Source organism: Crocodylus siamensis, chromosome 1 (genome assembly GCF_052110815.1).
Source record: "Crocodylus siamensis isolate JL-2025a chromosome 1, ASM5211081v1, whole genome shotgun sequence".
NCBI lineage: Eukaryota > Metazoa > Chordata > Crocodylia > Crocodylidae > Crocodylus > Crocodylus siamensis.
The window spans coordinates 164,716,572-164,732,013 of record NC_143395.1 but is presented as its reverse complement, the minus strand read 5'-3'; the positions used below and the strand labels follow the sequence as shown (position 1 = coordinate 164,732,013).

At 43.1% G+C, this 15,442-nt stretch overlaps 1 protein-coding gene across 1 annotated transcript; it reads left to right on the top strand.

Annotated features, from left to right (window-relative positions):
- Window positions 1-2,846: 2,846 nt before the first annotated feature.
- SRP9 (signal recognition particle 9) lies at window positions 2,847-14,909 on the top strand. Its single transcript, XM_090047849.1, has 3 exons — window positions 2,847-3,000; window positions 10,425-10,493; window positions 13,263-14,909. The coding sequence occupies exons 1-3, from the start codon at window positions 2,929-2,931 to the stop codon at window positions 13,380-13,382; spliced, it is 261 nt and encodes an 86-aa protein (XP_089903975.1). The 5' UTR covers window positions 2,847-2,928; the 3' UTR covers window positions 13,383-14,909.
- The last annotated feature ends 533 nt before the right edge of the window (window positions 14,910-15,442 follow it).

Genomic DNA, 15,442 nt, shown 5'->3' with positions numbered 1-15,442 from the left:
GTCCACTAAGGCCACTCACCAATCCCTTCATTCACACTGTAGCACTTCTGAAAGTCAGACCTAAGGTTTTCTGAGGTGGGGTCCTCAAAAGCTGAGCTATCCAAAAGTCTATGGGTATCCACCTGAAAGATTTTGGTGGAAAAATGTTCAGGTCCCAGGTTAGGGCTCAGGATGCCCTACAAGTCCCAGTCTGCAGGTAGGTTCCTGACCCAAAATTTCACCTGAGCTCAGACTTCTCTGAGCTCATCCCCAAGCCTGAGAACTGCCCTGGGGGCAAGCACAGAATCACTTCAATAGCAAACTTCTGGGCCTGGAATGTAAGAGCGGACATAAATGGGCAGGGCATACTCAACCTGGTCCTTGTCAGGACCTGTCACTGCAGCTGTACAGACAAGCTCACTACTGCTTATTGCTTCTTTGCGAGTTCTACCAGAAGGTAAACTATCAGTATCACATAGCAGCAACTTACTGAAGTCAAGTACAAAAAACCATGGCAGGCTTTTCTCCCATTAGGTCCCATAGTAGCAATTATTTTCTGGCTCAGAGAAATTCACTCAAATATCTTCTTCCATACCACACACCTCCTCATTCTCTCTCCTTTTCCACAACATCTCCTCTTTTCCCTCTCCTTCCTTTTGTGGTTAACAAAACCATTGCTAACATGTCACCATGTTGCTGGTAGAGACTGGAGCTGCTCTGCATATTTCATCCTCTCCTATGCAGACCTGCCTCCTTAACTGCTTTTCTACTTGTTTACTTCACCACATGATGGAGTTTTGTTCATTTCAGTATAAGTAATCTGAAACAACCACTTCCATTGTGATTCAGATCTGGGACTTAGGGGGATGCACTTAAAACCCAGAAGGCAGATAATAGAAAGCTGCTATTTTGCTTGCTTGTTATAATAGGGCAATTATATAAGCTTTATAACATCAACAGGACTAATGGAGCAATCTGATTGGTTATGATCTCAACCTGTGCAATTATGGGGCAACAACCACAGATCAATGCACTCAAGAAAATGAAATAAAAATATGGAGCAGGGAGAAAAAGTGTGCATATTTTTCCTAATTTTTCTTTTCAATTTATTTTTAATCAGTTTAAAATTATTCTAGGGGAAGGAAAAAACAGGATTCCCTAGGATGGTTATAATTCCATAGCCTCTAGTCCTTGCTGAAATCAGCAGCTTCAACTTCGCTTTCAGCCTCAGCCACAACGTCTGTTGTGAGTCAAGCCTTTGAAATAGCTGCGGCTGGGACTTGAAGCATTTCTCAGCTAAACAGAGAAACTAGTGATTTTTTGTTTAAAGATGTTTCTGTTCTGCACACAGCTGAGTTCCAACTTAATGAGGGGCCTTCCAGCCTGGGGAACTTGAAATAGATTCAGCTTTAAAAGAAATTCATTTCCCATTCACAGGGTTTACATGATATTCGTGACCATGCTTATTGGGTCACAGTGCAATGTGGGCTTAAATCTGAATTAGAACCACCCCTATGGCTTGGACAGTCCACCTCTCCTCAGGGATTCACTCTCCACTAACCCTATTTCCCTGCATCAGGCCTCACCCCTTGTGACCCTAATTCTTAGTATCTTCCCCTCTATTGCTGACTTCCATTGTCATCATCACCTGGAGAGACCCCTTCTGCCCCAAAGCACTGCTTCTCCTTTCCCTTAGAAAACTTTGCTTCTGAGCCTGGGTTTACACTCAAACCAAGCCCCAGGGCTGTGAGATCTTGCATTGGCCTGCACTGTGGAGAGATGCACATCCAGAATGGCAGCAGCTGGGGACAGCTTGGCAGGAGACTGTGCCCAACCCCCTGCTCAAGTTCAGGTCCCTGCCCAAAACATCCTACTCATTGAAATGAAAGCTAGATAAAAACCAGCTTTCTAGAATTGTTACACATTTCAAGCACTAACTGAGGAGCTGGTTGGCTCTTTTCATAGCCAGAGAGCCCTTTTTATCATGTGATAATTACTTATGTCATTACTTGTAATAATTACCTATGCAACTGGTGTCAATCTATTATGCAATTCACTACTTACTTGCATAATAGACCAACTGCAGATGCTTCCTCAGCCTGATGAAGGGTATTTATACCTGAACTCTTGCACAGAAGAGTTTTTCCAATTATTAGACCAACTCAAATAGAGCCCTAAGAACTGCATAATAGATAGAACATGTAGCAGGGTCCCACCCCAGGCACATGTCTGGCTGGCCTGCACTCAGGGACACCTGCCCCCCTCTCTGCATGCCCTCTGAACTAACACCACAGCCAGTGCTGTTTCTGGTGCCGGCACAAATAGCCACCCCACCTCACCTGGCTGCCCATCACTGATGCTACCAGGCCTTCAAACAAATAAGGACAGCAAAACACTGAATGTGGGCTTCCTCTCCCAGATCTATCAGTATCAGAGCTGCCGGGCTGCCCTGGCTTCACGTGCCTGAATCGGCATTGCTCCTGTGATCCCCTGACTCTAGTAGCTAGGGCCTTACACAGCACTAGAGCCACCAGACGCCCCCTCAACAAGCACGAACCCAAACAGGAGTCCTGAGGCGGCGGAAAGGGGAGTGCCCCAAGCCCCAACCTGCGCTCTGACTGCCTGCTGCAGAAGCCAATGACGTGCCCCGGGCTCCCTCCGAAGAAAGCGCCCCTAGGCCCGCAGCGGCGGTGGGTAACCGCCCCGCCCGATCTGCAAGGGGCGCTGTAAGCCCACAGCCAAAACGGCGTCCCGGCTCCGCCGGATGGCTACGTCCTCTTCCCCAGCTTCCGGTCTGCTTTTGCGGGGAGGGGGGAGGAGTGGGAAGAACCTTTGAACAACGCGCTCTGTGGTTGGATGTACCTTTGTAGGAGCACCAATAGGACGGCGCCTTACTGAACTCGCCCGGCGGTGTCTTGGGGAGGGGGAGCGCAGCGGTGTGGGGTCGTCATGCCGCACTACCAGACCTGGGAGGAGTTCACGCGCGCCGCCGAGAAACTCTACCTCGCCGACCCTATGAAGGTCCGGGCGTCTGCGGGGCGGGGGGTGCCAGGCCTGCGGGGGGGAGGAGAGGCCCCGGCCCTAGTTCCAGCTCTACGTGGGCCAGTGACCACAGATCAATGCAGTCAAGAAAATGAAATTTAAAAAAATGGAGCAGGGAAGAAAATCTTGCTTATTTTCTCTCACTCTTTTCAGTTTATTTTTAAATCGGTTGGAAATTATTCTAGGAGGGGGGAAAAACAGGATTCCCTAGGATGGTTTTAACTTTATAGCCTCTAGTCCATTACTGAAATCAGCAGCTTTAACTTCACTTTCAGCCTCTGAGTCAAGCCTTTGCAATAGCTGTGACTGGGACTTGCAGCACTTTTCAGGGAAAGGGAGAAACCAGGGATCCTTTGTTCCTATTTTTTTGCTTAACGTTTTTTCTGTTCTGCATGCAGCAACTCTGCTGTTCCAACTTAATGAGGGCCCTTCCAGCCCAGGGAACTCGAAATAGATTCAGCTTTAAAAGAAATTAATTTCCTGTTCACAAGGGTTTACATAATCTCCTGGGCTCTTTGTTTTTCTCCCCTGCCTCCCCACCATGAGTTCTCTTCTAACAGTCCCCTTTGCTGGAGGGTGGCATGTGGCACTGACATGACAAGGCAAAGTGGTGATGTTTCCTCATAAGTAGGTCTGGCTCTGTGATGTCATTTGGCCTCGTACCTAGTGCTGTGGCTCCCAGCCTTTCTAGATGTGCCCCCTCAACGTGTTTGAATCTGGCAACACCCAATTCAGATCCCCCCCGTTGTGCTGCCCTGGCTTCCCTTCTCGCTCCTCAACCTGGGAATGCCAGGGCCGGATGGAACAATCCTGAGTACTTCATGAGAGAAGGGCTAGAGTAGGAGTGTGAGCCCCTGCTTTTGTTAGTTTCCTGATAAACCTAAAGCAGGAGTGGGTCCTTGTTCTTGCTGCAGCTCTTCTTGGTCTGGCATCCTGTGCTCATACTAGAAACAGATACATAGAGCAGTTCCACCAATCTGCTTTGCCTCTTTCCGGGACAAGCATGCAAGGTTGGCTGGGAAAGGGCTGTGACAAGAGCAAGCCGCTGCCACACACACACACAACCCCCCCCCCCCCCCCCCCCCCCCCCCCCCCCCCCCCCCCCCCCCCCCCCCCCGGTTCTGGAGGAGGTACATTTAGGGTTTCACTTGGTTGCTACAACAGTGGCATTTGTGCCATGGCACCTTGAAGGGGTTTTGTGTAGTGAGCCTGGGGTGGTGCTGTGGCACCTGGGTTCAGAACCACAGATGTGTAGTGTGAATTTGGGACTGTAACCAGTCCATCTGGTCTCAGAGGTGTCTTCTGTACTTGGTCTGTTTAAATGTCTGGTAGCTTTCTTGCATTTGATTTCAGTAACACACTTGAAAACTGCATTTTGTTTGTGGTATGGTCAGGAGTAAGTGTATATTGGTATCAGGACAAATCTGTGCAAGGCTTGTAAATTGTTAAAAAGGTGTTTGATTCGTGGCTTGTGCGTGTTTATCCAATAGCCCTTTTTTCTAGTATTTTTTTTTTTATTCCATTACTGTGTAGTAGACCAACTTGCAAAGCTTCATCAGGAAAGCAAGCATTTATTAAGCTTCTAAGTTACCTTGTGGGTAGAATAGCTTACCTCTCCAACTAATGAAGTTAGGGGGTTCATTGTAGCAGACAGAAGAAGGAAAGGGCTTAAAGAAAATCTTTATGGGGTCAGGTACTGGGTGTAATTGCTTCATCTCTCAGTGAGCTGGCATCAAAAGCTTTTTATGCTGAAGTTGGTTTGTGAGGAAAAGTTTTCACCTGTTTGTCACGACTGATGGGTTCAGAAAAGGATGCTGCTGTGTTTGCTTACTTGACAAAACAGCTGTACAATAAGAACTGATATAGGCATTCATTCAGATAGTGAAAATGTTCAGGATTTTGTTGAAATGACTTTTGGTACCTTGTATATGATTAAAGGCCAGGATGGGTGATAATTTACTCTCCTCCTTAAACTTAAAGCTGCATGATAAGAGCTGACTTCTCTGTTTATAGCATTTATTCAAGAGAATGACTGAATATGAGAGTATTTGCTAAAAAAGTCTTCCATTATACTAGGTAACCTAAGTGTGTGTTATGCACTGATGTAAATTATGCCAGCATCTGGACTGAACTAACTGCTTTTCTGGAGTGTGTTTGAAGTTGGTGCTATTCAAGTGTTTGCCACTGTGGTAGGGAATGGATAGTTGCTATAGGCCAGAGGTTCCCAACCACCAGGCCACAGCCTGGTAGCAGGCCATGAAGGGTTGACGGGTCCAGATGCTCTCCACCCCAGGGTGTTGAGGAGCTAGCTGGGGTTATTGCGGAGCCCTTGGCATGGCTTTATGAGTGCTCGTGGTGCTCAGGCCAGGTGCCAGATGATTGGAAGATAGCCAACGTGGTCCCCATCTTCAAAAAAGGGAAGAGGGAGGACCCGGGCAACTATAGGCCCATCAGTCTTACCTTAATCCTAGGGAAACTCTTTTAGAAGATCCTCAAGGACCACATCTGTGATGGGCCAGCTTCAGGGATGATGCTCAAGGGCAGCCAGCACGGTTTCATTAGGGGCAGGTCATGTCAGACCAACCTGATTGCCTTTTATGATCAGGTCACAAATGCAATGGATGCAGGTGTGGCCGTGGACATAGTCTTTCTGGACTTCAGCAAGGCCTTTGACACCGTCTCCCACCCCATCCTCATTAAAAAACTAGGCGACTGTGGCATTGATGGTAGATTGGCTCAAGGGTCATACTCAGAGGGTGGTGGTGGACGGGTCATATTCAACCTGGGGGGAAGTGGGCAGCGGAGTCCCCCAGGGCTCAGTCCTTGGACCTGTGCTGTTCAGTTTCTTCATCAGCTATTTGGACAACAGGGTGAAATGCAACCTGTTTAAATTCGCTGATGATACCAAAATTTGGGGTGAGGTGAGCACACTAGTAGGGAGGGAAAGATTGCAGCAAGATCTGGATAGGTTACAGGAGTGGGCTAACATAAACAGGATGCGTTTCAATACTGACAAGTGCAGGGTGCTGTCACTGAAACCAGCAGCACACTTTTATAGAATGGGAAACTCCCTTCTTGAGAGCACGGAGGCAGAAAGGGATCTTGGAGTCATTACTGACTCCAAGATGAACGTGGGCCGACAATGCGAGGTCACGGTTAGCAGGGCCAATCGCACCTTGTCATGCATCCACAGGTGCATCTCAAGTAGAGCCAGGGAGGTGATCCTCCCCCTCTAGGCAATGCTGGTCAGGCCACAGCTGAAGTACTGCGTCCAGTTCTGTGCACCCAACTTCAGGAGGGATGTGGACAACATTGAAAGGGTCCAGCGGAGGGCCACACGTGTGATCTGGGGACAACAGGGCAGACCCTACAGTGAGACACTGCGGGACCTAAACCTGTTCAGCCTTCACAAGAGAAGGCTGGGGGGGGACCTGGTGACCATCTATAAACTCACTAGGGGGGACCAGAAGGGTTTGGGGGAGACGCTGTTTCCTCTAGCACCCCCTGGCATAACAAGGAATAATGGACACAAATTATTGGAGAGTAAGTTTAGATTAGACATCCGCAAGAACTACTTCACAGTTAGGGTGGCTAGGAGCTGGAACCAACTTCCAAGGGAAGTGGTGCTGGCTTCTACCCTGGGGATCTTTAAGAAGAGACTTGATGCCTACCTGGCTGGACTCATTTGAGTCCAGTTTTTCTTCTGCCCAGGCGGGGGGTCGGACTTGAAGATCTACGAGGTTCCTTCCAACCCTACTTCTATGATTCTATGACTGCCAGGTCATGGCACGAGCTTTAACCCCTGCTAGTAACAGTTCTATGTCCAGGCCACATCCACACCATGCTATCAGCTGGGTGAGAATACCTTTACTTGGCCAGTGACTGTGACATTAGCTTTTGAAATTGGACTGCGGTAACTGTGGCTAGTCACTTCTGAATCAGCGAGACTGACATAGCTACTGGTTTATCTCCATGTATCCTCGGCATCTAGCTAGCTAACGTTAGCTGGCTAGTGATGTGTATGTATGGTTTTTAGTTATTGTCTCCAACTTTATTGATGATGTTCCTTGCAAACCCTACCCCCCTAAAAATTAAATTGTTTCTATACCTGGTCTGCCAAAATTCTTTGAGTGAGTTTGCTGGTCCACAGTATAAAAAATGTTGGGAACCACTGCTAGAGGCAAGCAAGCTAACAGCTACTGCATCTGCTGCACACCTACAACACTTACACTACTTATGCACGAAGTGGACACTTCAGTCTACATCTATAACTAGCTTGACCCAAGCCCAGGCCTAAAATAAACCAAGTTTAAAAAAATGCACTGGGACAAGGCAAGCTGATGTACGCTTCTTAAAGTTCATGGGTTTTTGGATTATTACAGACCCCCCTCCCCCCCCCCCCCCCAAAAAAAAAAAACAGACAAGAAAAAACAAAACCCCAAAAACAATCACTTCAGTGATTGTGATGGAACAGGTGCTTCGTAGTTTAAAAGGTTGTCTTCTCTCCCTTCTAACAGTCAAGAACTTACAAAATTTGCTAGGCACCTATTAGCTAGAAATTGATACAGGGAAACATTACAGAGATTTGGTGGGGTTCAGGTAAAACCTTACTTGAAAAATTCAATTCATACATCTACTCTTTCTGAAAGATGGGCCATAGTGGCTCCTCTGAGAGTGTTGTCCCTGAACCTGTTGGTTGGTATGTAAATGTCTGATAAAGCTGTCTAAAGCTACCTTACTACCCACATAAATTCTTTAGAAGTCAAAAACAATTTTCTTGCCTTCTTAAACCCTAGAGCGTTCTGGCAGTCTCAAGACCTGTTGCTCCTCTTGGCATATCTGAGATGCACCTTTATAGATCTCTGCTACCAGCTCTCTTGTAAATGGTGGTGGTTTTTATGGGGAGAGGGCTTTCCTTCTTTCATAAATTCTACAATAGGTGTCTGCTTGCGTAGGTATTTAATTGGAACCACTTGGTGGTACAGTATTAGAGCACCTCCCTAGCAGTACTTGGATATTTTTAAAATGCAATGTGTTCTTCTTTCCCAGCCAAAATAGCATGAATTAGTTATTTCTTGTGTTAACAGCAGTTCTCAACCTTTTTTGTACCAAGACCCATTTGTAAACATCAATGGCCAGTCCTGACTCACTGTCCACACCTCCCAGTATGTGGGGAAGGGGGTGTGGGGGGAGACAGCTCCTTGTAAGCTGGAACTCTGCCAGCCTGCAAGGTAAAAGCCACAGTTTCCCATGTTTTTCTCCTTTAAAAGATAATGAATTTTTAAAGTTTGTTGATCCATTTTTTAAGTTTGTTTGCAACATTTGATACAGTGTTGTGACCCACTTTTGGGTTACAACCCACAAGTTGAGAAACTCTACCTTAGAACACTGCAGGAACAAGTGAGCTAAGAAAATAACAGTTGGTCACAAAGCTAACCAATTCTAATTCTTGCCTCTGGAATAAATGCTATAGATAGATTCAAATACAATCTATCTATATGAAAGCTGCTTTCATTTTCCCTCCTACTTCCCCCCCGCTCCCAGCTTGTTTCAGTGTTCCAGTGGAATGCAGGCATTGTGGACAAAGGGGTAGAGAGACTCTTCTTGAGTAAGGAGTTGGTCTCGCAACAAGGACTGTTGATGAACATACCTGTAAGATGCATTTTTTGTATTTGGTGAGGCATCATTGCATAGTGGGGCAACAAGCTGGTGATGACAATGACCTGTTATAGTCTGACTGAGGTTTTACTGCTGGGTATGTGTTCTATAAAGGATGAACGCCATAAATATGCAGATCACTATCAGCAGTTCTATATTCAGTTGGAAGGGAGGCAGTTTTTTGGTCATTTGCAGGTAGAAATGCATGGTGTGGGGAGAGGTGTATGATTTGTATGTCTTGTTGCAACAGCTTTAGGGTGTTCAGTAACTGAGTCCAAGAAGATGTGAAGGTTGTATTTGAATGTAATCTGAATACAAAGGATTATTAGTGGCGATCTTATAAAAAGGGCACACTTCAATTGCTTTTTCACAAGCAGCAACAGAATGTAACTGAGAACTATTCCTAGTTTAACTGCTGTCCGCAGCTCTAATTTTAGGAGCTTTAAAATTATCTGTATACTTAATTTTCTCTCTGCTTGCGAAAACAACTATCAGCAGGGGTGTTGGAACAGTCTGCTTACAGACTGTAGCTCGGTTACATTGGCTTGTTTGGAAGGATTTCTTAACTACAGTGGCTAGAAATTAACTTGTTAAACACAAGTTTAGATATTGTAGAAGTTACTGGCATAAGACTGGGTTGGGTTGGGTTGAGCTGAACTTCCCACTACTCACCATAGCCAGTAGCAAGCTTTGATTCAGCTTTTCAGTTTACTTTTAAGCAGGAAAATGTTTGAAAAGGTAATTTCCAGTGATCAAAGTATATCTTTGATATACAATCCTGCGAACTGTGTTTTAAGGTTTTTTTGCCCACTTTCAGTCAGCCCCCTGCAAAGCTTTCTGCTGTGTCAAATCATTTTTTCTCTTGAAGGTGCCACAGAAGATACTGCTCTGGTGTATTTTGATACCAAGTTTTATGTTAATGTGGATAGTTGCGTTCAAAGCTGTCTCTGTTCTTTTGCGTCCTTTCCAGTCACCTGGACTCTAGATTTCATACCACCTGAAAAATCTCCTGTAGGGATAAATCCTGACTGGGGTTGGGGTATGTTTTGAGTGGGGAGGGGAAGGCAAGGATTGTAAAGAAATTATTTGTTCTTTGTTATTCTCTGATCCAAAATATGAATTATTTTTCTTCTTTTTTTCTGTCCTTAACTAGTCCCACAATGATACTCATGTAATGCTTCCACCCCCCATGGCATATAGCAAAAACATGGTTGGTTCCTAGTCTCTCTTCTCGGGCTTCCCCATCCTATCAGGAACAGTTTTGCCTATCATAGCCTGTCATGATGAGATTCAAAACAATTCCTATCTCATTATTAGATATTTAATGGCAGTTTCTTCTGCCTCATTTGGAGGTGACAAAATGTTTTTACTCTTATATCCAGCTAAATGGATTGTGGTGTGACCAAATAATACATTTGAAAGTCGTAAACTTAATAGGATAACAGATGGGTTAGGCTTCCATCATTTTATGAGACTGTCTGTCTCTAACTGTTATAAAAAAGCACACCCACAACCTTTTGTCACATTTTAGATAGTTCACAGTGTAGGCAAGTTTTAAATATTCTGATAGTGCGTGGAAATGAAAGAAATGGATCATAAATGAACAAATTAAATTCCATGGCGAAACTATGTACAAGTTACTGAAACCAGTAAAATGTAAAAGTGAGGCATTGCAGTTCAGGAAAACTTGGTATAAATTTTCAGATGTCTGCATATAATTACTAAAGATGTTTTTGTCATTTCAGGTGCGTGTGGTTATTAAATATCGCCACTGTGATGGGAACCTTTGTATCAAAGTAACAGATGATGTCGTTGTAAGTAAGGAGCATTTGTTACCTTGGCTTAATAGTGCAGGCTTTTTAAGACAAATGATGTCATGTAATCTGACCGACAGTGGAAACTGCTTTTGGGAATCTTGCTTAATTTTGCAGGATCAGCTGTAATTTCTCAAGTCATCACAGTCCTTAAATTTGTCTGAGTGCTTCTGATGTAATTCCCAATTCTTTTCTCATTGACTCTAACAGTTCATAACTGTTCCAAAGGAATTTACTGGATTTTTTTTTTTAAATTATAAATACACTTGCTCCCATAAAAATCCTTTATTTTGCTTATATAAAAAACTTGGGCGAACACAAGAAAGAGTTTGCTACTTCATTTTAGCTGATTTTCCAGTGTAGACTCAATTTATACTAGCCAAAAAGTATTTTGTTCCAGGATCTTATACTGGCTCAATGAGTAATGTAATCTGTACTGAAAAAAGCTCTTATACTGGTGCAGATGCAGTTATACTAAGCCTTCTGCCAGCATAAAAATGATGTGAAAAATCGCGTCCCAAAACTATGTGGAATTTTTTTGTTGATATATCAATATAAAAGTTCCTTCCAACCCTATTTTATTTATGATGGGAAGGAGAAAAGGTGCTGTATGTTGAACCAGAAGGGTACTCACAATGCAATATTTTTATTGTTAGTTGCATATAACATTACCAGGGATCCTGGTTTTCTTTGTTTTAAAAATCCCAAATTCTCTGGTAATAAATACAAATCCTCTGATTTTAAAAAAGCCCAAATCTGCGCTTTTTTTTTTTTTTTTGGTGTGTGATTGATTGTGTATATGTGAATAAAAAGTATATATGTCCAGGACTGAGGCAGGATGGACCAGCTCTGAGAAGGAGCTGCCTCCATGGCCCAGCAGGCAGAACCTGGCATGGGACGGGGTGCTGTGCTGCCAAGGTGCTCCCTTCCGATAGAGGGAGCTGCTCTTACCAGCCTGCCTAGCTGCCATATGCATGTATGACATGCATGCATGTGGCATCCCCTGTGTCCTCCCTGCAGCCCCTTGCAGGCTGGAACTCTGCTAGCCTGCAGGGGGAAACCTGCTGTTTCCTGCATTTTTTTTTTTTCCTCTAAAGAAGAAAATCCATGCGTTTCCACAGCAAACAGTAATGCTCAGGGATCTGGGTTGTCTATCTGATCTGTGCAGATCAGTCAGAAGGGTTAGCCAGTGCTGCTGAGTCTAGGCTGTAGAGAAATAATTCACCATCCTTGGGTGAAACTTTCAGTCCTTCCTTTCTACTGAATACAGGTACTTAGTGACAGTAAGGCTTTAGGGGGAGGCAAAATCTGCTTCTTGTAACCAAGTCACAGTGAGTAACTTTACTAAGTTAAGTTTTCCTACTGTTTACTTGGCAGAGCTGGTATAACTGGGGGAAAAAGGATACCAGCTTCTGTTCTCTTGAGTGTCTCAGATTTGGGTGTGGGTGGGGTTTTTTTTGGGTTTTGTTTTTTTTTTTTTAAGTTTTACGGTGTATTTAAGGCTGGTAAAACTGCTATGTTGACAGCCCTGGAGACTGAAGCTTTCCATCGTTAAGTAAAAGAACAAATCTGCATAGCTAGGTAATTCCTGTGCTTCTGCTGCTCAGGCAACTAATAATTAGGTAACTAATAATTTTTGGCATCTAGTCAGATTTTTCTGCCAAGTTTATTTTCTGTGTCAAATAGGGTCTCTAAATCTTCAAGCTGCTGCTTAAGAAAACAAAAGCCTAGATGTTTTCCCACTTCTCTGTTCCTAAAATCAGTACTTCAAATTCAGGTTTGCCATAAAGAAAAATCCTTTGTCCAGTATGTAGTAGTCAGGATAGCAGGCTGGTTATGCTTACAGTGACTGTAAGGAATGGTCATTGTACTGCACCTGTCCTGTCCCCTCCCACCCCAAGTGCTGCTGCAGGCAGTAACAAAAGCCAGTGGGTTAGAGGTGCAGGTGCAGTCTGGTGGGGAGGGGGAACTGTTTGGTGCACCATGCTGTTCCACCTCCCCTACTTGACTGACTGTGATTCTGGGACGCTCATTTTAATTTTCACCAACTGGTAAAGCTGGCCTTTGAGATCTGGGCAAACCAGGATGTATTGTCACTTTAGTTACATTTGTCTTGACTGTTTGGTATAAAAGTTGTGGGGAAAATGTTCCCTTAACTTTAAGAAGGTGTCCTATCCTCATTCTTCAGTATAGCCCCAGGGAGCAGTACCTCTTGAATGTGTGGTCTGTCTATGGGGAAAAATCCAAAATTCACTTTAGCTTTAAATCAGTAGCCAAAAAGTATAAAAAAAGATCTAAAAGGGAAATAACTTTAAGCTTAGTCCGCTTCAAATTTTTTTAATATCCCATTTAAAAAGAGGATACCTTGGTGGGTTTTTTGTTGTCATTTTTCTAGGCTAGCCTTTACTGTACTCAAAATGCTGCACATTAGTGGGAAATTTGCTTTAAGTATAAATTATTTAACTGTTTTCAAAATAAAAGGTAGCACTGCTGGAAGGAACTTGCAGTGCAAATGCAGATACAGGAAGACCCAGAGAAAGATCTCTTAACAATAACTTATTGTAATAGTTAGAAGCTTGAATGTGTAAAAGCTTTGTTGACCCCTTAAAGTGTGGGATACAGTACAGTACAAATAGCACCAATAAGGAACTTGGAACTTTTCAGGGTATAGTTTAGACTTCATTCCAAATGCATGAATTTGTATTTTCTGACATTTAGTTTTAATAAGTTTGAAATAAAACCTGATATTCAGTAACTTTTTTTTGACAGTGTCTGCTATATAGAACAGACCAGGCTCAAGATGTAAAGAAGATAGAGAAATTCCACAGTCAGCTGATGCGACTTATGGTAGCTAAGGAATCCCGCAGTGCTGCTATGGAAACAGACTGAATTGCTTTGAATGCTCTGGTCATATTTTGCAGGAAGAAAATATCACTTGGATTTGAGCACACATTGGGACAGGAGGTGCTTTGTGATGAAGTGGACTGCTGAAAAGTAAAGCATTTTTTTCCCCTCTCAGATTTCACTTCAGATAACTAGGAAAATAAATGCTTTCAATTGAAAGCCTCTATTTATTGGAAAGCAAGCAAGAAAACATCTTCCATGGAAAAATATTTTTACAGGTTAAGTATGTTAAACAATACTTGTGCATTTTGTTTTATAAATCTACAGTGCTCTAATTGAAGTTGAGACAAAGGCCCTTTAGAAAATTAAAATATAGCTTTATGTAGTTCTTGTTTAGGTTTTTTTGTGTTCATATTCCTTGGTGGTGTAGTCTCACAGTGAGAAGACTAATAATCTGACCAACTAATACTGTAACATGGGAAGTGGTCTAATGAACCACTAATATGTTATATTTCTGAAATGAGGCTTTTTTTAAACAAAGATATTAATATTGCCAAATATATATTGAAACTAGCTAGCAAATTATTCTGTGTAAGGTTTCTAGAATTTAATGTTAAGTCTTGGTCAAGTTGTACTCTTCAGCTTGCACATAACTATAGATCACCGTTTGAAACGCATACAGATATGAATTTGAAAGATCAAAGTTAACACAATGAAGTCTGCTCAGTAGCATGTGTAAGTTGGAAGCTTCCAATTAAGTTGTTAGCAGGCAAGAGTATGCATGAACTAGCAATGTGTATGCCACTGATCTTCCTTTTTGTCTCCAGAGTTGAAGCTGTCTAGCAGGTAGGGTATGGAAGCCACTGTCCATGATCTTATGGTTCTGTGGATAAATTACATCAGTGTCCAGGTTCTGTTAAGCAACTCACTAATGCTAGTAACTTAAATGAGTGTGAAGCTTGTAAAAACTGAACTTGCTGGATGCGAGGTAAACACTTCCTTAAACTTTGGTGCACGAAACAGACGAATGATACTTGCATGGCTTAGACACACTGGCTATTGCTGCCTTTCATGGTAGAAGAATATATTCACCCCTCTCAATAGCTTCCTGCTTGAACACCAAACAGTCAGTGTCAGGTTGGATACTATTATGAATTGAACTTCATTTTTAAAATGCTGAGGTGATCTCTGTGTATACTGCTCTTGTAAAAGAATTTTTCCTGTGTTATTTTGGCTTGACCTAAACCTGTAAAAGCAAAGGAAGGGCCATACAATGCTTTGATTTTCATAACATTGAGTGTTCTTGTTGTAAATGTTGTACTTGAATACCAGTTACCTGCTGTAGCTCATACGAAAAATGAGGTTGTTAACATTACTAGTAACATCACTACTTGGATGGAATAGAATTCAGATGTTTGCCAAAGGTTAGAAAAATAATCAACTCTTGGATATTGTATTAAAATTTATTATTTCAGATGGAAGATAATTTGCATGGTGAATTGCCAGTTGCTATCTTAAGTGCTGGCTTGTGAGCTTTGAGGTCAGCAAAATAAAATACTCTGATCAAGATAATGGTTTCAGTGAAGTCTTATTCCTTAAATGCCATGCATGTTGAATGTATTTAGTCTTCTTCAAATATAGGTGGTGTCTGATCCAGTCCTGCCCTTCTCTGCCTGCTTCTTACTTTTTTTTTTTTCCTTTCAAATGAGGGGTGTATTGTTGAGGAGGCTGTGCATCATAAGTTTAAATTACTCTCTTTGTTTATTAAGTATGAAAGACAATGGTGTAAAGTGCTTTAAACTTGAACAGAAACTAATATCCACTTGTTACTATAGCTGAGAATTTTTTTAGCTACTCCATTTGCTTTTAAAATGGCTTGCAGTAATCCTAATGCACCAGGGGTCAGCAGCATTTTTGGGCAGAGTGCCAAAAAACACCCACAGCCTCAACTTGCTGGGGCAGATGGTGGGGGAGCTGCAAGGAGCCTGATGCTTGTTGTGGCAGCACTGCCCCTGCCCCTTCCTTGAGGTGTGCATGCCAAGCAAAATGCCATTGAATGCTGTGTTCTGGCATATGTGCTGGGGGTTGCCTACCTCTGTAATATA